This window comes from Panthera pardus, unplaced genomic scaffold, assembly GCF_024362965.1.
Source record: "Panthera pardus isolate Hobbes unplaced genomic scaffold, ASM2436296v1 HiC_scaffold_6, whole genome shotgun sequence".
Lineage (NCBI taxonomy): Eukaryota > Metazoa > Chordata > Mammalia > Carnivora > Felidae > Panthera > Panthera pardus.
Window position 1 is genome coordinate 10,202,523 of NW_026526991.1, and position 19,939 is coordinate 10,222,461.

Here is a 19,939-nt window from a genome sequence, read left to right on the forward strand (position 1 = left end):
GTGTGTCTCCTTCTCTCTCTGCCCCTCCCCACTCACGCTCTGTCTCTGTCTCTCAAAAATAAATATTGTAATGCCTATCAAAATGACACCAGCATTCCTCACAGAGCTAGAACAAACAATTCTAAAATATGTATGGAACCACAAAAGACCCCGAATAGCCAAAGCAATCTTGAAAAAGAAAACCAAAGCTGGAGGCATCACAATTCTGGACTTCAAGCTGTGTTACAAAACTGTAATCATCAAGACAGTATGGTACTGGCACAAAAACAGACATTAGATCAACGGAACAGAATAGGGAACCCAGAACTGGTACCACAAACATAGGGCCAGCTCGTCTTTGACAAAGCAGGAAAGAATATCCAATGGAATAAAGACAGTCTTTTCAGCAAATGGTGCTGGGAAAACTGGACAGCGACATGCAGAAGAATGAACCTGGACCACTTTCTTACACCATACACAAAAATAAACTCAAAATGGTTGAAAGACCTAAGTGTGAGACAGGAAGCCATCAAAATCCTAGAGGAGAAAGCAGGCAACAACCTCTTGGACCTCACCCACAGCAACTTCTTACTCAACATGTCTCCACAGGCAAGGGAAACAAAAGCAAAAATGAACTATTGGGACCTCATCAAGATAAAAAGCTTCTGCACAGAGAAGGAAACAATCAGCAAAACTAAAAGGCAACCGCTGGAATGGGAGAAGATGTGTGCAAATGACATATCAGGTTAAGGGTTAGTATCCAAAATCTGTAAAGAACTTATCAAACTCAACACCCAAACAACAAATAATCCAGTGAAGAAATAGGCAAAAGACATGAGTAGACTTTTCCAAAGAAGACATCCAGATGGCTAACAGACACATGAACAGATGCTCAACATCACTCATCATCACGGAAATACAAATCAAAACCACAATGAGATGCCACCTGACGCCTCAGAATGGCTAACATTAACAGCTCAGGAAACAACAGATGTCGGCGAGGATGCGGAGAGAGAGGATCTCTTTTGTGCTGCTGGTAGGAATGCAAACTGGTGCAGCCGCTCTGGAAAACAGTATGGAGGTTCCTCAAAAAATTAAAAATAGAACTGCCCTACGACCCAGCAATTGCACTACTGGGTATTTACCCAAGGGATACAGGTGTGCTGTTTCGAAGGGGCACATGCACCCCAATGTTTATAGCAGTGCTATCACCAATAGCCAAAGTACGGAAAAAGCCCAAATGTCCATCAACGGATCAATGGATAAAGATGTGATATATATATACGATGGAGTATTAGTCAGCAATCAAAAAGAATGAAATCTTGCCATTTGCAACAACATGGATGGAACTGGAGGGTATTACGCTAAATGAAATTAGTCAGAGAAAGACAAATATATGACTTGACTCATATGTGGAATTAAGATACAAGACAGATGAACATAAGGGAAGGGAAGCAAAATTAATATAAGAACAGGGAGGAGAACAAAACATAAGAGACTCTCAAATACAGAGAACAAACTGAGGGTTGCTGGAGGGGCTTGGGGAGGGGGGCCATGAGAGCAGAAGGCGTACAGGATGCTGGGCTTGCCTCCACAGGGAGAATTTTTCTCCCCTAAATCGGAGTAAGTGCCAAGAAATCCCTCAAGTTGGCTACTTTGTAGACCAAGGGTCCTGGTTTAGAACCATCATTCGCTTTGGGATTGTTACACTACTGTTACACTACTGTCTTGTTTTATATACTTATTTTAGGTTTTATATTTTGTTGCCTGCCAAACTTTTGTAAAAATGATGTGCCGGGCACAATAAGGAAATCATCTCCAATATTTATAACCTTGAGAAGAGAGAGACTTTAGATGGGAGTGCCTGGCCTTCCTGACCTTCCTTCTTACTCAAACTTGGCCTTAAGTGGTTTCCAGCTGGGACGCACTTTCCCTCTGACATGGTCCTTGACACAGGAAATGTCCTTCCTGGCACCGACGGACAAAACCACTACATGTGGAAAACCTGCCTCGAACAGTGATGCTTTCAAAGAAAAGACCTTGATCAAAAGGAGGGGGGATGTGTGAACAGGAATAAAGGGAAGCTCGCTGGCACGGGCTTGGGACGCCAGGACGGGAGCTGCACCATTCGGCCGATCACAGGAGGAATCGTCAATTCCAGACCCAACAGAAGCGTCAGCAGGAAAGAATCCCCAGAAATCCTCATCATCCTTCTCCAGTGGATGCTCATTCAAAACGATCCCTCCCCACTGCCTCCTTTTCCATAAAATAACGTTCCTCTGCTTTGTTAGTTACACTTGCTTATGGCTTTGCCATAGTCTACTTATCCTGAATTTCAGTTCTCTGCTATTCCTGAATAAGCCCATTTTTGCTGGTAAAACGACTTTTATTTTTTGAGGTTAAGAGGCGTGCAGGAAGTGAGGATGGAACCATCTGTACAGAGGCAGACCACTGGAGGGGGGGCTCCCGGTCCACGGCCGTGGACATAGTGTCCCTGAGCCAGAGCCCCGGACAGCTCTGTAGCCTGGCCATCAGGACAGAGGCCTCAGGAAGTGGTGCACACGTGAGTGTTTAAAGCTGGTTCTCGGGGGACTAGTCTGTGGTGTCACCTCTGGAGTGCAAAGACTCCCACCCTGGCAGGTTTCAAGCTGCCCGGTCACGGCACTTGAGGAGCTGGGAAGAGGTGCACAGTCAGCTTGTCGCTGCGGTGAGCTGCTTCCCCCAGACCCAGTATTCAGCCTGGGCCGTGCCCCCCCCAGCCTCACCGGCCACCTGCAGCATCTTCCACTCTGCTTCCAGCTGCCCTCTCAGGTATATCAGGGCCTGTGTGTCCTCTGGGGAGGCCATGGAGAAGGGACCCAGGCCGGGGGGCGCCTCTCCCTGCAACACCCGGGCCAGGACCCCTGCAAGCTGGGATGTGGATCCCTGGGCCGGGAGCAGAGGTGGAAGCAGCAAGTCACTGGTCGCTCCCCACCTGCCCCCCCCCCAACCCCCAGCACATCCGCCCCCTGCCCAGCTCACCTGCTCCAGCAGGACCAAGACTCGGCCCCCCGCCGGCCCCCGCAGCAGAGAAGCCAGGAGTGTGGCTTGGGGGACCTGCAGGCCGTGGGCTGGCCCCAGCGCCACCAACACGAGGTCAGGCTGGAAGCCATAGGCCAGGGGCAGCACAAGGGCCAGAACACAGCTCACGAACCCACCAGTAGTCTGTGGGAAGAACGGCAGCCAGGGGTCACCCTGCCTGCCAATGTCAGGTGCACAGCCACACCAACAGCCCCACCAGGAAGGGCAGGGGGAGGAACGGGCCAGCCAGTACGAGGACACCCTGCCCTCGACATCACCGCTCACCCCTGGCAGTGGCACGGAGACCTGGAATTTGGATGGGGCAGCCGCTTCCTTGCCTCTGATGTTCAGCCACAGATTCCTCCTTCCAGGGAAGAGCGAGCACGCGCGGGGGGTGAGCAGGATAGAGGGAGCACGCGCGGGGGGTGAGCAGGATAGAGGGAGCACGCACGGGGGGTGAGCAAGGAAGAACGAGCACGCGTGGGGGGTGAGCAGGATAGAGCGAGCACGCACGGGGGGTGAGCAAGGAAGAACGAGCACGCGTGGGGGGTGAGCAGGATAGAGCGAGCATGTGCGGGGGGTGAGCAGGATAGAGGGAGCACGCGCAGGGGGTGAGCTGCTGTTTGCCCTCCAGAGCCCAGACCACAGAAGGGGAGGTGGAGGAGACCTTGGGGGGTGGAGGGAGGGGGCACTGCTGACCCTCTGTGCTGGAGACCCTCCCAGGGACTCCTCTGCCAGCCCCCAGCTGTGGAAGGCCCTGCCCACCCATCACCCATGGGGACCCAGGACTGCGTGCCCACCCACACACAAGGCTGGATGTACACCTGACCCAAGGGTCATACCCGTCGTCGGCAAGGTCTGTGGACCGATCCAGCTGTCCCACAGCCACACAGAGAAGCCTGGAGGAAAAGTGGGCCCCGGGACAGGTTGCACTCACCCAACCTGGAATCCATTCCCAGAGCCCTCCCCACGCAGCGGGGAGCAGGAGTGGTGGCCAGCAGGGCAGGGGGTGCCCACGGGCCATGCCCTGAAGACTCACCTCCGCGCTCCGTGGGACGAGCTGCGCCGAATGACCACATCCAGGGTGGGAGCCAAGGCGGGCTCCGGGGTTGCTGCAATGCCACTGCTCACCTGGAGGGGTCGACAGTGGGCGCGCAGGACCACTCCCAACCAGATAAACAGACACATCTGCCCCTTCTCTGGGCCCCCCTCTACATAGCTGCCATCTACCAGATGCTTAAAACTAACTTACGTCATCCCCTTCACCTCTCCGTCAAGGAGTATTTAGTTGGGAAGACTGAGTGACCCTGAACTCATGACCCTGTCCCTGAGGACTGTTCTAGAAAGGGTCCAGGCACAAGGTAACTCACGTCCGTGTGGTTGTGCACCACCCAGCACTCCCCTGGACAGGCCATCTGCTGTGGGCAGGTCCTGGGCCCTGGGCCCTGCCCCTGGCTCATGGCCACCCTTGGCCCATCCCAGGTGCACCCACCTGCCCATCCAGGATCCCATTCAAGAGGTGCAGGACCTTCCCAAGTGCAGTGAGAGCCTTGTCCTGGGCCAGGGCCTCGTGTAGCCTATGGTGGGAAAGCAAGACACATGGACAGGAGTTGACAGACCGCAGCACATGTACACACACGGCCCCATCCCTCTCCCCAGGCCCACGCTGCCCACCTGGCCCAGGCCCGTGTCTCCTCCTGTGGGGCTGACCCCTCCTGACGGAGGACGTCGGCAGGTAGGACCAGAGCGGCATCCAGTGCAGTCAGGGCAACAGCCGTGCGGACAGGCAGTGTGGGGTTGAGGTGCAGCTGGTCTAGGAGGGAACTCAGTGCGGCCGAGGCCTGCGCCTCTGCTGCCTTGAATTTGGGTCCCCCGGGAGATACAGGTGAGGCTCTCTGCTCCAGGGAGTAGGTGCTGGGATTCAGTATGGGGGTCGACCCTAGGGGGTGGTTCAGAGTCAAAGCCACTGCGTGGGAGCCCAGGATGTGACCCTGCCTCCCAGCTTAGGCCACACTGACCTTGCTGCTGGAGGCTCTTCCAATGAGGGGCCTGGGCAGCCCGGACACTCTGGATGGATTCCAGGGCACTGTGGGGAGAAGCAGGAGCAGTGAGGCCTGGCATCGCACCCCCAGCCCTTCCCACCTTCCTGGCCCCGAACCTGTGATGAGGCTCCATGGGCCCCGACAGGGGCAAGGCAGGGTCACCCAGCAGCGCCTTCGCCACCATGCACACGGACTGGGACAGCGACTCCAGGTGGTAGCCTCCCTGGGAGGAGAAAGAAAGGAAGGGATGCGACTGGGCCGGGGCGTCGCCATCCCAGGCAGGTTACCCCGTCCTGTACAGCAGGCCCCCTCTGATGGCACCCCCGCATCTGACCAGTGAGCCCTCCCAGCTGTCACGGTCACCTCCAGCACAGCACAGACTCGGCCGCCGGCCAGCACCTGCAGCAGCTGTGTGAGGTGGGAGAAGCACTGCGGCGTGGCCCGCATCTGCCCCTGGAAGCAGAGCCCAGCGTGATGGGCGCCGGGCCCCGGGCCCCCGGGAGCCCTCCCCTGCCAGGCCAGGCCCTCACCCCTCGGGATCCCCGATCGCAGAGTCAAATCCTGCTGAGATGAGCACCAGCTCAGGGTCAAACTGTGGGCGGGGCCACGCGGGGATGGGCAGGAAGAGACCGGAGCGGGGGTGAAGGAGGCCCCTCCAGATAGCACTGCCCATCCGGAGGGTTCCATTCTTCTATGGTGTGGGCGGGGGGGGGGGGGGGGGGAGGGCGGGTACTTTGGACAGAGGATCGCCCTCCCCTTCTCCTGTCATCAAGACCACGCCTGCCCCCCATCCAGTTACCTCAAAGGCCACGGGGAGCAGCACATGGAGGAAGGCGGCCACGTAGTCAGCATTTCCCATCCCAACCTGTGGCCATGGGGCATCAGTGCTGGGCCCCGTGGCAGAGGGCTATGAAAGTCTCCGTCCCTGGGGCCCAGACTCTGGGGGGTGACCCTGGAAGGATGCCCTGAACTCTGTTCAGGAGGCCTGGGGCTGCGGGGCAGGGGCGAGGCCCGGGTGAGGGGCTCTGTGTAGGCGGCTGGCGGGAGAGGCAGGCACCTGATTCCAGGGCAGGTTGACAGTGAAGCCACGGCCCTGCCCCTGCCCGACAGCATCTGCATCCGATTCTCGAAGGTAGGGCCAAAAGTGCCCATGCTCATAGCGGTGCCAGGAAAAGTAAAGGACGCTGTGGACAACCAGCCACGACCAGAGGTCAAGACCTTGTCCCCATGGCTCCCAGCAAAGGGTCTCGGGGAAGGGTCGCGTCCCCGGCTCACCTGGGGTCATCCTCAAAGATATACTGGATGCCCTGACCGTGGTGGACATCCCAGTCGACAATGAGGATCCTGGGGACAGGGAGTGCTCAGAGGTCACTGAGCGGCAGAGCCTCTGACCTTGGGGCCACAGCCCACCCCCACCCCAGGAAGACAAGGGGCTGGATGGGGTCTCTCAGCAGCCCACTCTACCACCCTCCTGTCGGGCCTGGGCCCCTGCCTCGCAGTGCACACCTGTGCAGCCCGTGTCTCTGCTTGGCGTATTTGGCTGCTATGGCCACGTTGTTGAACACGCAGAATCCATTGGCAGCGGCTCTCTGGCTGTGATGCCCAGGAGGTCTGTGGGTGAAAATTGGGTGTGGGACCCATCAGGGTCATCCTGTGCCCTCACAGGGCCACCCACGGGTGGGAGCGACCCAGGAAGGGGACAGCTCTCACCTCACCAGGGCGAGCCCGTTGTGCACAGCCCCTGTCAGCACGGCATCCACCAGCTGCAACGCAGCCCCCACGGCCAGCCGGGCACAGTGGAAGGTACTCTGTGGGGCAGGGGTGCAAATGAGCCCCCACCCCCGCACCTCACAGGCTCTGCCCAGGCCCGCGCAGGGTGCAGCAGGCAGCAGGGCGTGTAGGCCATGTGCACATTCATGAATGTGGGGCCGTTGGCCAGGGTTGGCGGCAAGGCCATAAATCAGTCACGGGCATGTGGATGTGCAGTGGGGAGGTAGCGTGTCCCCACCCAGGAAGTGGTGTGTCCCCAGGGCCGCACCGGATGGAAGTAGACAGCGTCGTATTGTCCAGACAGCGCCTGTAGTTCCCTAGTGCTCAAGGTCTGGGTTCCTCGCACCAAGGACACATACTCTGGGCTGCAGGGGGACAGGTAGGCAAGGCAGGGTCACCAGCAGGAAGAGGAGGAGAAAGAGGGGCTGGACCCCTGGGGGCACTGCCCACCTCACTGTTTCGTCACCCACCCACCCGATGGTGAAACTGAGGCAGGTAGGGGAGATGCTCTGTTTTCAAGATGCTGGCAGGCTGGGTGGCCTCAGGTCCTAGCTGGCCTCCTCTGTGGCATGTGGCTCCCCAGGGTCTGACCTGTGTACCAGGCCCAGCTCTGCCTCGGAGGCCTCTCGGGCTGCCAACTGTAGACACCTCTGCTCCAGGCCCCACTGCCGCAGGCGCTCCAGGGCTGTAGTCAGGCGCTCCGGACGCTCGATCTCACACTCAGGGCTGAGTGGACACAGAGCTCAGGGTCCAGAGCCCCCTCTCCATCCTCCCACCTCTGCCAGGTCACACTTACTCTTCCCAGAGCAGCCGGGCCGCTGTCATGTCCTCGTGGTGCACCAGCGCAGTCCTCATGGCACAGCCGTGGTCACTTTGGGCCACCCTGGCTGGGCAGGTGAATGCACTGCCTGTCCCCTCCTTGCAGCCCCCGGGAGCTGGGACGACCGGCAGGGAGCCTGGGCAGGAACACGCAGAATCCAGGCAGGGAAGTAGGCCGACAGGGGGGCTCCCAGGGCCAGATTTCCCCACTTCCTCAGACTCTGACCCAGCGCCCAAAACCCCGCCCCGAAGCGCGGCCTGACGGGAGCTGGGCTGGCGAGACGCCTGGGGCCCGGGCCGGGGCCGTGCTGCCCCATCTCTCCGCGCTCCGGCTGCGGCTCCAAGACCTACCTTCCCCCACCCCGGCCCGGAGCCTGAGGCGTGTCGCGGGCCTCCCTCTCCCTCTAGAGGTGGAGGGGGCGGGTGAGGTCCAGTGTGCCCAGGACCCCGCGGACCGCCCCAAATCTCCCCCGACCCAGCCTGACCGCGCAGGCCAAGGCGTCAGACGCGTCCTCAGCCCATCACGTCTGGCGCTGCCCTGGGACGCATCCGAGGGCCGCTTGGGCTAGGGGAGCCCGGGCCTGGGCGACGTCGACGCGCAGCGCTTCCCCCGAGGTGTAAGAAGGGAGTGGCGGGGTCCGATTTTAGCTCCAGAAAGACCCTGGCCAAAGAGCAGACCAGTCGGAGGGTCAGGGGGTGGCAGAGCAGCTAGACAAGAGCCGCGGAAGCCTGGGGCGAGGCAAGGCAGGAGGGAAAGGCGAACAGAGGGAGGGTCTGGGCAAGGAATGCATGCATGAGGCCAGCAACCGAGCCAGATGGCCAGAGAGGAGGAAAGTGGGAGCCAGGGCCCTGAAACAAGGGCTCTGGCAACAGCGCCCAGGGCCCAAATCCTGAGGCGGCGGGCTTCACGGAGGCGGCGTTCTGAAGGGGATAGGCCCTGGGGGGCGGGGCACGTAGGAGGCGGGGCCCTGGGCGGGAGTGCAGCCAACCCCGTTCGTGGGTGCCCCGGAAGTGTAGGAATGGCCCCTACGGCGGGAAGGATGCGGCCCGCGGCCCCACCGGGGTTCCCACCGTCCCGGTCGAGGCACCTGCCAGAGTCCACAACGGACAAGCTACCAGCGCCGGGAAGACTCCGATTGGGTCATTTGGGGTCAGGTGCCCACCCCTCAGCCAATCACGGTGGCTATGGGGCTGGCGTACTCTGATTGGCCATCCTGGCACACGTGACCCCAGAGGCGGGGCCTGTGGCAGACCGCCCTTCCCGGATCGCTCTGAGCCGGGGGTCCAGAGAAGGGTGGGCCCCGGGAGCACCAGAGAGCCCCTGAGCAGAGGAGGCCGGTGTCCGCTGTGGCAACTCGGCTGGGCCAACTGTTCACGTGTCCGGCCGAACTCCAGGCCAGAAGGGGGACGGCCTGGCCCCGCTTTGGGCATACCTGCCCTGGGGACAAGTGGGAGGAGCCAGTGCGAACGCAGGAGCCCTAGAGAGCCCGGCTCTCGGAGACATCCACTGGCTGGCAGAAGGCTGCGCGGGCTCGCGGATGGCGCTGGCATGTGGACGCCGGGGCGGGAGGTTTCAAATGACAACAGAACCCACTGGCGTACTGTGTGTGACAGGTGCCTCAAAGCGTCTAGCGTGACCCCTCCTCTCCAGGAACCTGGCCCTGGAGACTGCTGGGAGCTCAGACAGCTGGGACTGAGCCCCAGGTTGGGCCCTAACGCCCCGTCCTGAGCGGGCTCTGCCTGGGGCCTGGCTCCAGAATCTAAACTTTTAGAGGAAGTCCTCAGAAGGGGCGGGACCAATCCCTACCCCGGGGGCTTCAGGCTCTGGGCTCACTGTGGACCTGGGAGGAAAGGCGTGCCCGGGCACAGCTACTAAGAGGGACTGAGGCTCGGGAGCCAGCTTCTTTTCTCTATGCCTGGCTGCAGCTCAGAGACTTAAAGGTGGAGATCCAGCGCGAGAATTAGGAAGGAAAGCCAGAGTGGGATCTCTACAAAAGGGTTTATTTCCTTCCCGTCATGTGGGCATAGCACAGGGCCAATTTACATTCCGGGCTGGGGGTTCAGGAGAGTCCACACCAACGCCCCCCAGGAGAGACATCCCTGAGTAGGCACTCAGTGCCCTCCCTGTGTGTCTCTTTCAGCTGTGTGAACTGGGTTCCAGCAGGGGCTGGAGCGGACAGGGTCAGGCCAAGCCTTGACCCAAGCCTCACCACCCCCATCCCCCACGGGCTCTGAGGCTTCTTGTTGCACCTGGGGAAGGGGACCACTGCCCAGGGAGTCAGAGGCCAGTCCCAGGTCAGTTTGGCGTCCTGTTCAGAAGGTCCAGATGCCCCCCCAAGGTTAGACTGAGGTGGCAGCCTTGAGAGCAGGGTAACGGCTGGGGGAGGGGGTCCATGGAACCATAGGTCTCCTGGGATGCAAACCCCAGCCAGAGTCACGTGATAATCAGGATCCCCTTCCAGGTGGAAGCCCCAGCCAGGGTCCTCAAGGCCCCCTCCCCACCGCTCTCAGGGCCCAGGGGTCTTCACAGCGCTGTCTCCTTGGACACCTTGGTCCCCAGCTGCCGGGGAGGCTTGAAGCTGAGCACTTCCTTATATGTGACACCTGGGGTGGGGTGAGGGAGACAGATCATCACGGGAGAAGGGGCCCCATCACCCTTCAGAATCAGCTCCTACAATTCACACCAAAGGCAGAAGCCAGTGACCCAGGAAGAACACTGGGCCCAGCTCACTGGTACCTGCCCTGACCAGCACTGAGTCCTGTGAGGGGCGGCTCAGGGTAGGGGTGGGAAGAGTTCCCCGGCCCTAGAGCACAGGCTGTTAGCCATTGACCTAGGGGCCCAGCCGGTCCCCAAAAAACATCAGGGCCAGAGGTCATTGCTGGAGTGCAGGTGCCACTTCATCCGAGGCTACGGCCACTCTCAGCCCACCTGTGCCCATCCACCCCGAAGGGGCTCCTGTAACCCAAACCCACTGCCCCTGGTGTGGCCAGACAGGCCCTGGCCCCGCAGCCTTCTGCAGTGAGCAGAGGCTGTCCTGGCAATGTAAATCAACGTGTCTACTCAAGCGGAGCCACTCAGGGCCCCAGCAGGGCACACCTCGATTTCTGGATCGAGACTATCCATAGAAACTTAAACGAGGGGAATTCCCACCACCCACAGCATCTGCCCTCCTTGCCTAGTGGTCCTGTCCCCTGTCCCCAGAGCAAGCCATCCCAAAGGAAGGAAAAAGCCTGATTTGCTTCTCCTCTGGCCAGTCTGCAGCGGGACAGGTTCTGCTCAGCCTACCTCACTGTTTCCATGCTCACCTGGCCAGTGGAGCACCTGTTTGGGGGACTCTGCTCCTCCAGAGCCCAGTTCAGGAAACACTGTGCATTTAGAGCAGGCGATCTGTGGTTTGCCCTGCCTGTGGCATGGATGTATTCCCGCCCCCTGTGGTGCCTCCTCGGCCCTTCATCTGATCCTAACACAGGGCTCAACCCATACACGGAAGGTCTATGTGAAGGTGGCTGTTCCCAGGGAAACAGGAGACGATGAGAGTTTGCATTCCTGACCAGGGGCTTAGCCACAAACAGGTCACGTGTTCTGTAGTAAAAGCAAAATCTCTTACCACAGTCTGTGTGGGTGGGGACCACAGAGAGGAGCCTGTGGCCCGTGGTTTTCATGTTATCTTTTTTAGCAGCAGAAAACTTTCCCCAAACTAAACGAAACTTAAGAGCACAAAACAGCACAACTAAGGGCGGAGCTCTGTTGAGAGTTACCAAGCACCCCGTGGCTTAAGGAACGTGATTTGGGAACCACCAGTCCAGTCCCACCCTGACCCCCATGTGCAGGACCAAGGCCCTATGTCTGAGGCAGAGCCAAGATGGGGCCTAGGACACAGTGGCCACCGTGTGCCACGGCCCCAACAGTGCTAACTGCTGCCCTCGGACATCCCAGCACCCTCCAGGCTGGTCCTGCAGCCACCAAGAGAAAGACACCAAGCCCAGCCCTCACTGCCTGCCATTCTGCCAAGACAGTTTCAGCCCAGGGCTTCAGGACCACAGCAGAGAGAGGCCTGGGGGCCTGGCAGGTGTCCCTGAGCCCAGCCTGAGGCTTAATATTTGCTGGTTGGCCCTCAGGGATGAAGGGAAGGGCCCTTAGTGTAAGGCAACAGCCAGCCTGGCAGTACAGAGCAGTTACAGGTGCATCTGAACTGCTCAGTGGGACTGGAGGAACAGGCGAGGGGTGGTGAGGGGGCTGTCTGGGGCTGGGGGTGGGGGCCTTCTGCTGTTGGCAGGACATGAGAGGTGTGAGTCGTGCGGGTGGGAGGGGTCCTGAAAAGGGCAGAGAGGCAAGGACGAGTTCAAGAGGTAAGAGTGGAGGCCTGGGGGATGAGTGGGAGTGGAGAGGCTCCGGGATGGCCTGGGTCTCTGGCCAGGACATGGGGAGGATGTGGGCAGCATTGGGCAGGGCCGGCAGGGCTGGGAGAAGCCAAGTGCTCACAACGGCCCTGAGCTGAGAGCTGCCTCCTGCAACTTCCAGAACTCCCCTCCTGCTCTTGTTTGTGCCGAACCTCCTGCCAGGAACATTCTTTCATCCCTCAGCTCCAGCCAGAGGTCACCTTGACCTAGAAGCCCCACTGCCCTCTGAGTCTGTTGTGTTCCTCAGCTGACCTGCCTCCCAGGACTCAGAGCCCATGCACAGGCCCTGCCCAGAGCCCCCCACTCACGCTTCCACTCGTCCAGCGTGCGATCCACATCGTCAAAGGACTCGTCGTACTTCTGGGCCTTGGGTTCATCCTCCGTGTCCTGCAGTGACTCGAAGTAGGGGTGTGTGAGCGCCTCGGCCGCAGTCACCCGCCGTTCGGCATCCAGTACCAGCATTTTCTCCAGGAGGTTCACAGCTGCGGGGAGAACTGGTTAGGGAGGGTCGCAGGCCCCAGCGCCCTGGTCACCGACCCCGCCCCACCCCCCAGTCCAGCCCTACCCAGAGGACTTGCGTTAGTCAGGATGGAGGCAAAATCCTTCTTCTCCAACTCGGGGAGGCCCTTCATGTAGTTCTTCGCCTTTTAAGGAAGAAAGGGTAAGGGGCCAACCCACAGGCCCGGGCCCAGCCCCTCCCGCCCCCGCCCAGCTCCCCACTGACTTCGGCACTCTGCAGCCTCTGCACAAATTCATCGGGAGGAGTCCCTGTCACCTTCATGATCTCCTTCAGCTGGTCCAGGTCTGTGCTGAGATGAGGAGCACAGCACGGGGCCAGAGAGCAGGGCGTACCCCCCCACCTGGCTGGGGCAGCATGCCCAGCACCCCCCCCCAGACCCAGCCTACCCCCCACAAATGTAGGATACGGTCACTGCCCTTGAACAGCGTCTTCCCTGTGATCATCTCTGCCATGATGCAGCCCGCTGACCAGATGTCCACTGAGACAGAAGCCCCGGCATCAGGGCTCTGTGGGCCAGGGAGGGGGGCGGGGGACACAGACACGGGAGGGGGACGTGGACATAGGGGCCATCTAGCCTGCCACACCCTCGCCCCAATCCCATCCCAGGTCAGCAGCCTCCCCGTGGAGCAGCCACCACTGGGCTTCCCATGAAGAAAGGGAAGATGGTGGGCAAAGCCAGGGTGGCTCTGCGTCTCTGGGCATTCTCACCCGTCTGGGTGTAGTGCATCCAATTCAAGATGACCTCAGGTGCACGGTACCACCGGGTCACCACGTACCCAGTCATCTCGCTGTCGGCCTGCCTGGCCAAGCCGAAGTCCAGGATCTATAGTCAGAATCAGGAAGGTGGGGCAACACGGCCCCCAGGGAGCAGGTGGGCCAGCCTATGACCCAAGAGCACCGGGCACACCGGGGCCTCTGCCAACCCTCCAGGGCCTGAGGTCATGGCCTCTCCATGAGTTCCTCCCCATGGCCAGTGCCCCCAGCCCCACCCGACCTTGCCTTTCCTACCCTCAGGAGCGGGCACTCCCATGGGTCTCCTCTCCCTGCTCCTCTACTCTCTGCTGACCCCAGGACCTGGCCAGCGCTTTACAGGGGCCCCCTCGGCCCTATGCTGGCTCAGGTATGGAGGACCAGGGACACCTCCCGCCCTTCACCTTAATCAGGTGTGAGAGTGCGCCCACTTCGGCCCCCCATTCCCCGTGCATCAAGTGCCTCCCCAGGGCCCCTCTGCCTGTCAGCTGCCAGCCATGGCCTGGATGGCTGCGGTCTGGTCCCTCTGCCTGGGCTCGAGCCAACACTCCCCCAGGCCTGAGGGCCCAGGGCTACAGGCAGATGGACAGGCGGGGAGAGATGCCCAGCCCCCACCCCCCCCCACCCCCCCCCCCCCGCCCATCCCAACCAACACACACCTTCAGCTCACAGTCCTCATTCACTGCCAGATTGCCAGGCTTCAGGTCCTGGGGGCACAAGAAAGGTGGGCGAGCAGCCCCTCCCACCACACCAGGGCCAGAGCCTGGACACCTGAATGTGGGGCAGCCAGACTCGGCCATCCCCACCCGGATGCCCTTCCAGGAAGGAAAGAGGTACCCAGGCCCCCACAGCTGTGTGTGAGCCTCGCACACACTCCCCACTGGCCCCATCTTGCCCCCTCACAGGCCAGCAGTGGAGGCTCCTGGCAGTCAGGCCCCTCCCACACCTACAGGCCACAGGAAGTTCCCACCCAGCACCAGGACTCACCCTGTGGATGATGCCAGCAGCATGGATGTACTATGGGGACAGACAGAGGATCAGTGGCAGTCAGCTCCGGGACCTCAGAACCACGGACGAGCAATCCCACCCTGGCCCCGGCCTGGCCTGGGGGGCTCTGCCCCTCCTGCAGCACCCCTGTGCGCTCCCACCTTTAGCCCCTTCAGCATCTGGTAGACAAGGAACTGGATTCGGTCCTCGCTCAGCTTCTCGTGCTTCATGAGTTTGCCCAGGTCGGTGCCCATGAACGGCATCACCAGGTAACTGCAGGGACCGGGGTGGGTGCGGACAGTGGGCATCACACCCCCTGGGCCTAGGCTCAGACCCTGGAGACCCTGGGGATCGCCTGGCAGCACCTTCTACCTTCCACAGTGCAGCACCAGGCTCCACCCACCTTCCCACGCACACCTGCCCCAGAATGTCAGGTGGGTCAGGACCGTGTTCTGGGGTTTCCTGCAGGGCCACATGGAGGCTAGGGTCTAGGGAGCACCAGGGATCACAGACAGAAGAGGGTGCAAGAGGAAGGAGGGAAGTGCCTGTGGGCAGGGGTGGGGACAGGAGGACACGTGGCTCAGAGGAGCAGGCTGGGCCTGTAGGTGGAGGGAGAGAGACACAGAGCACAGACATTTGACACCTCGCCAGGACACTGAGGCCTATGTGTGTCCTCGACCTCTGCAAGGTCAGACGGCAAGGAGCCCGTCCTCAGCCCTTCCCAGGCTCAGCCCCCAGCCTTGGCCGACGACAGTATGAATCCAGGGATGGCAGCCACAGGCAGGCCCCCTGCCGCCCCGCCCCTGCCTGCCAGCAAAGGTCAGCAGCTCCAGTTACAAAGCCACATACTTGACGCCAGGGTCCCAGAGCACGGGGCCTGCCGGCTAACCGACGCAGGTCCCACGCTCACACCTCCAGCACTGGACAGCCCGTGCCAAGCGTGGTCCAAGGAGGCCCGGGCTGCACCCAGCTGCGCCAGTGCCGTGGTTCCCAGGGGTGCGTGGCAGGGGGTGGACTGTGGTGTGGGGAAGGGGTGGGCAGTGTGCATCCCGACCCCGCTGGGCCGCAGGGACAGGCCCACATGCCAACACAGAACCCGAGTCAGCACCCAAGAGCAACCCAACACCCCTCTGCCCTGCCCAGCCCTCCCAGGACGGCACTCACAAGTCTGTGAAATCATCCAAGGTTTCGTCAGGAGTGAACACGTCCAGCAGCCCGATGACCTGGGGAGGAGGCCGGAGTAACAGGTGGGATGGGGGCACAGTGGAGGGCATGGGGGTTCAGGCGAACCCCCGAGGCTGGCACTGTGCTCTGAGCAGGAAAGCCCCCTACAGATATCCCCGTCCCTTCCCACTGTCCACAGGGCCTGGCTCTGTCTGTTGGCCATGCAACCCAGCGCTGGCACACGTGCCCATAGACACAGGCTATTTTTGAGTGATGACCACAGGAATCCTCTGGGGGAGGGGCAGCCCCAAGTCTGGGTCAGCTCTCAGCCACCCAAGGAGCTCCAGCCCCTTGGCCCTTTGTCCCCCTCTTCCTGCCTCCACGGAAGACTCGAGACCAGGGTGGGACAGCCCCCCAGGGGAGTGCCAGCCCCCAGCAGGTCCACCAGGGAGCCTAGTTTCCGCTGGAGAGGCCCAGGCTGACAGCACCATGATCGAGCTGACAGCTAGACCCAGCCCCGCAGGTCCCTGGGCAGCTTGTACATCCTAGTGGCCAGAGGGGCAGCTGGATGTGCCAGGAGGGAGGACCCCTGGTATAGGCCATGCAAATGGGGGCCGAGGTAGAAGGGAGAACACTCCAAGCGTTTGAGGAACACGGGGAGAAAGGCCAGGTGGCCGAGGCCCAGGCCAGGGAGCAGCCAAGGAGAGGCCAGAGGGAGCCCAAGTAGGCCCTTGCATGCCAGGTGAAGGTTTGGCTTCGATCCTAAGAGCTGCCGAGAAAGGGTTTAAATAGGTGTGATGCTGAGTGAGTCCCCCTGTGTGCTGTATGGGGACAGACAGGAGTGAGGCAAGAGTGGACACAAGGTAGAGGGACGGCTAGATGGCCTTCAGAGCCGCCAGCCAGAGCCATGGGCACAGGGAAGGAGAGGACAGAGAGGGAGGTCCAGTGAGGGCCTGGAGGCAGGCAAGTACTAGGGAATGAGGACAGTGTCTTTGCAAGAAGAGGACAGAGGACAGGGTCCCCAAGTGTAAGGAGGGTCCGTCAGGTTGATGGAGACTTCCGTACCTCTGCAGCGTGGATTCTGGCCTAAAGTGCAGGGAAGGAGAGGGAGAAGGCCTGAAGCGTGGGTGGAAGGGTGGGACCCGCCATGGCACCCAGCCCCTCATAGCCTCAGCGTTCTTGTAGGAAAATGGTTTTACGATGGGCTGAGCCTCCTAGCTGCGTTCAGGCACCATGCAGGCAGTGGCAGCTGGCTGCTAGTGGGTTGGGAGCTCAGCTGGGAAGGCACAGAGGGGGGGATTGGGCCAGGGGGCCCAGCAACTGAAGGAAAGCCCTGAGCCCTTGGGGAATGGGCAGGGCAGGCAGGAGAGGGGGCAGTTGGGGAGGAGTATGCAGCCTTGAGGAGATGGGTCTGCCTTCATGGGAACCAACCTGGGCATGACTGGGTGTAACCAGAAGGTAGGGAGGGCGGCACTGGGCTGCTGTCCGTCCCAAATGGATTCTGCCCCTGTTCCCCGCCCCCCCCCCCCCCCCCCGGGAAGGGCCAAGGGCAGAGAGGGAAAGTCAGAGTGAATGAAGGACCCTGTGTCAAGGGGACAAGTTTCCTGGTGGACGTGGGACTCGTTTTCCCCAAAGGAGGCTGGTGGCTCTGATGATCCAGGAGGGGCCAGACCATCAGGAGCATGATTAGCCCAGGGTCTGAGTACTCACACCAGCAGTCCAAACTAGGGGTGAGGCAGGAATGGCTGGTGTGGGAGGGACAGAGTTCAGGGCCACAGGAAGAACATCGAGAAGCAACAGGGGCTCCCCTAGGAGAGAGAAGGGACCCAGACCTGCCCTCTCCCGGCACAGAAGGAGGAGTCTCTGCGCTGGCCACTGCCTAGTGCCCTCCACACGCCAGCTCTGTAAACCCCATCACCACCGGACACCCCAAGGCTCTGAGGTGACAATGCCGGCATGCCAACTCCTGCTCGGTGACTAGCTCTGCACCCCTGAACCGAGGCTGGGGCGGTGGACTGGAGCAGAATGCGTAGGACAGGGACCCGACGGGAGCAGAAGGGGGCCTGGGGCGCAGCTGTGGAGGACGCCTGGGGAGAGGGAAGAGGCTGGTGACTCTAGGATGACTGTGTCCTCTCTCACCTGCAGGCTCCGGCTGGGGGCAGGGTTGGGGTGAGGCCTGGAGGATGCCCTTGGCCTGGGCAAGCCACCGTCCCCTGACTGGGATCTGGGTTGAGGAGCCAGATGTGGCCCCAGGAACGAGCCAAGGAGCTAAGCCCTTGGCAGGGCCTGGCCTAGCAGGGAGGACTGGAGCCTGGGGAAGCAGTCTCTCTCAGAAAGGGGGCGGGGGGCCTGCGCTCAGCTCGTGGAGCCCCACCAGCATCGTGGCGTACAACGCCCTGATCCCGCACGTCCGCCCTGCCACATGGGCGGGGTCGCCCAGGGGCTGGGTACCGGGGCCTCAGCCTCCCAGGGCAGGACTTGCACGGATGGACGAGGAGGCCCTGAGCCCGGCTGAGCGGGGACCGGCGCGACTCACGTTCTCGTGACGCATGTGCTTGAGGAGGCGAAGCTCGCGGTAGGCGCGCTTGGCGAACAGCTCGGACTGGAAGGGCCGGTACAGCTTCTTGATGGCCACCTTGGCACCGGTGCGGCTGTCCACGGCCGAGCTGCGGGGCGCACCGCTGAGCGGGAGGCCGGCCCGCCCCCGCCGCGCGCCCCCGCCGCCCGCCGGCCGCCCCGCCCGGCCTGCGCTCACCACACGGCGCCGTACGCGCCGGAGCCCACGGGCTGCAGGTCCTGGTACACGGCGCGCACCTCCCAGGCCGTCTTGGTCACCTCCTGGCGGTAAAAGCCCTTGCGGGCGGGCGGCGGGGAGCTCATGGCAGCCCCGGGCGCCGCCCCCCGCCGCAGACCCCGTGGGCGCTGCGCCCCGAGGACCGGTGTGTGTGTGGGGGGGGGGGGGGGGGGGGGACACCCGGGATCGGCGGGACTCCCTTGGCGCGCGCCCGGGGCCGCCGCCTGGGCACAGCCCGCTACGCGCCGCCCGGGTCCTCCGGCTCCCGGCTCTGTCCCCTTTTCCCGCCGCCGCCCTCCCGGCTGTCGGGAGCGCGCGACCCCGGCCCGACCCCAGCCCGGGCCCGGGGTAGCGCGCGGTCCCTCCCCTGCCCGCCGACCAACCGGCCCCCGGGCCGCGCGCACGTGACGCCCCCGCCCGCCCTCCGGCCCCCGCGGAAACCCGAGGCGGCCGCGGCGGGGGTGGGCCGGCCGGGGACGGGGGAGCGCCGCCCCGCAGGGCAGTGCCCGCCCGAACGCGCTCCGCCGGAGGCCCCCGCCGCCTCCCCACCGGAGCTGGACTCCCCCGGCCCGGGTCGGGGGTGTCTCAGCCTTAGCGCCTTGGGGCTCCCGGCTCCTCCCCAGTAGCCACGCCCCCGGGGAGCTGGGCCCCGACCGAGGACCTCTTGTTCCCAGCCGCAGGTCACTGTCCACCCGCCTCGCCAACTCCACCCCACCGACCCGGTCCCCCAGCCCTGAGCCCCCCTCCGCCCCCACCGGGCTGAGCTCCGTGTTCCCCAAGTCTGCTACCCACCTTGCAGGACACGCCCTTCCCCTGGGGCTGACCATCCTGTCCCAGTATGGGGTTTCCCCCCTAACCCTCGAATTGCCGGCATCCCCTTCCCTGTGGAGGAGCTGGTTCCGTTTCCCAATCTTAGGCTGCATCCCCAACACCCCTCCCTGTGACCTCCCGACCCCAGGAGCCAGAGAAGTTGTTCCTGTAGGGTCCCCCCCTTGGGCCCTTGTGCACCTCCCAACCCCCTCCTCTCCATTCCCCCCTCCCCAGTGGGAAAGCCTGCTCCCAGCATTTGCAAGTGCCTTTGTCCGTCCCCCCTTCTGCCCAGCTTACTCCCTCCGGTTTGTCTCAAGGTTGGTCTGAGCCTCTCCACCCTCTCCAGAAAGTTGTGCTTGACCCCAGGGGTGAAGGAGGGCCCCACTTGGGCTCTCTGCGCCCTCTTTAACCCTCGATGGGGGCAGCGTCCTTCCATGTCTGGCCACATCCTGGACCAGATGCTCCTGGAGGACAGAGCCCCCTCCACGACCTCTTCCACCCAGTGACCTAGGCCTGAGAACCAGTGGAGTAACAGGATCCCCGAGGCCCCCTGCCCCTCCCTCTGTGCCCTGCCGGCCGCTGCCGCCATGAATCAGCAGCTCAGAGGCGGCCAGAGCAGCTTTGCACCTGGGCTGCGGGCTGGTGATCTGCAGCACCCAGGACTGGAGACTAGTCAGTGGGAGCAGCCTGGGGTCACTGGAGCCACAGCCACCTGTGCCCTTCATGCCCTGGGCTGCCTGTGGCACTCCACCTGCCTCCTCCAGGAGGCCCCTAGCTGGCCTTCTTACTCCCTGTGGTGGGGTCCAGGGGTCTGGTCGTCTGGTCGGCTTCCCTAGGTGGCAC

At 62.1% G+C, this 19,939-nt stretch overlaps 2 protein-coding genes across 8 annotated transcripts; both read right to left on the minus strand.

Annotated features, from left to right (window-relative positions):
* Positions 1–2,344: 2,344 nt before the first annotated feature.
* On the minus strand, positions 2,345–8,774 carry HDAC10 (histone deacetylase 10). Of its 7 annotated transcripts, none has more exons than XM_053895113.1 (20): positions 8,759–8,774; positions 7,648–8,331; positions 7,443–7,577; positions 7,120–7,216; positions 6,792–6,889; positions 6,588–6,692; positions 6,357–6,425; positions 6,139–6,265; positions 5,881–5,946; positions 5,445–5,642; positions 5,198–5,304; positions 5,058–5,125; positions 4,714–4,978; positions 4,532–4,616; positions 4,079–4,170; positions 3,882–3,938; positions 3,325–3,403; positions 3,001–3,183; positions 2,745–2,904; positions 2,345–2,652 (listed from the first exon to the last, which is right to left on the minus strand). In XM_053895113.1, the coding sequence occupies exons 2-20, from the start codon at positions 7,704–7,706 to the stop codon at positions 2,636–2,638; spliced, it is 2,067 nt and encodes a 688-aa protein (XP_053751088.1). In that variant the 5' UTR covers positions 7,707–8,331; positions 8,759–8,774; the 3' UTR covers positions 2,345–2,635. The 7 variants fall into 7 exon arrangements, with proteins under 7 accessions (XP_053751088.1, XP_053751087.1, XP_053751093.1 ...); XM_053895112.1 differs by having other exon boundaries at positions 8,701–8,766; XM_053895118.1 differs by lacking the exon at positions 8,759–8,774 and having other exon boundaries at positions 5,445–5,536; positions 5,616–5,673; positions 7,648–8,735.
* An 876-nt stretch (positions 8,775–9,650) lies between these two features.
* MAPK12 (mitogen-activated protein kinase 12) lies at positions 9,651–18,456 on the minus strand. The gene is made up of 12 exons (XM_019447293.2): positions 18,248–18,456; positions 18,029–18,158; positions 15,493–15,551; positions 14,490–14,601; positions 14,329–14,358; positions 14,001–14,048; positions 13,300–13,414; positions 12,998–13,069; positions 12,796–12,875; positions 12,637–12,715; positions 12,380–12,553; positions 9,651–10,274 (listed from the first exon to the last, which is right to left on the minus strand). Exons 1-12 carry the CDS (start codon positions 18,370–18,372, stop codon positions 10,195–10,197), a joined length of 1,104 nt encoding a protein of 367 aa, XP_019302838.1. The 5' UTR covers positions 18,373–18,456; the 3' UTR covers positions 9,651–10,194.
* Between the last annotated feature and the right edge of the window lie 1,483 nt (positions 18,457–19,939).

Coding starts and splice junctions, on each gene's coding strand:
- HDAC10 (XM_053895113.1), bottom strand. CDS start 7,706: ATGAGGACTGCGCTGGTGCACCACGAGGACATGACAGCGGCCCGGCTG. Junction 6,890..7,119: donor ACGCTGTCTACTTCCATCCG/GTGCGGCCCTGG, acceptor CCTGCCCCACAG/AGTACCTTCCACTGTGCCCG. Junction 5,643..5,880: donor TGCTCCCCGTGGCCTTTGAG/GTAACTGGATGG, acceptor TCATCTCAGCAG/GATTTGACTCTGCGATCGGG.
- MAPK12 (XM_019447293.2), bottom strand. CDS start 18,372: ATGAGCTCCCCGCCGCCCGCCCGCAAGGGCTTTTACCGCCAGGAGGTG. Junction 12,876..12,997: donor GCTGTTCAAGGGCAGTGACC/GTATCCTACATT, acceptor ATCTCAGCACAG/ACCTGGACCAGCTGAAGGAG. Junction 12,716..12,795: donor AGAGGCTGCAGAGTGCCGAA/GTCAGTGGGGAG, acceptor CTTCCTTAAAAG/GCGAAGAACTACATGAAGGG.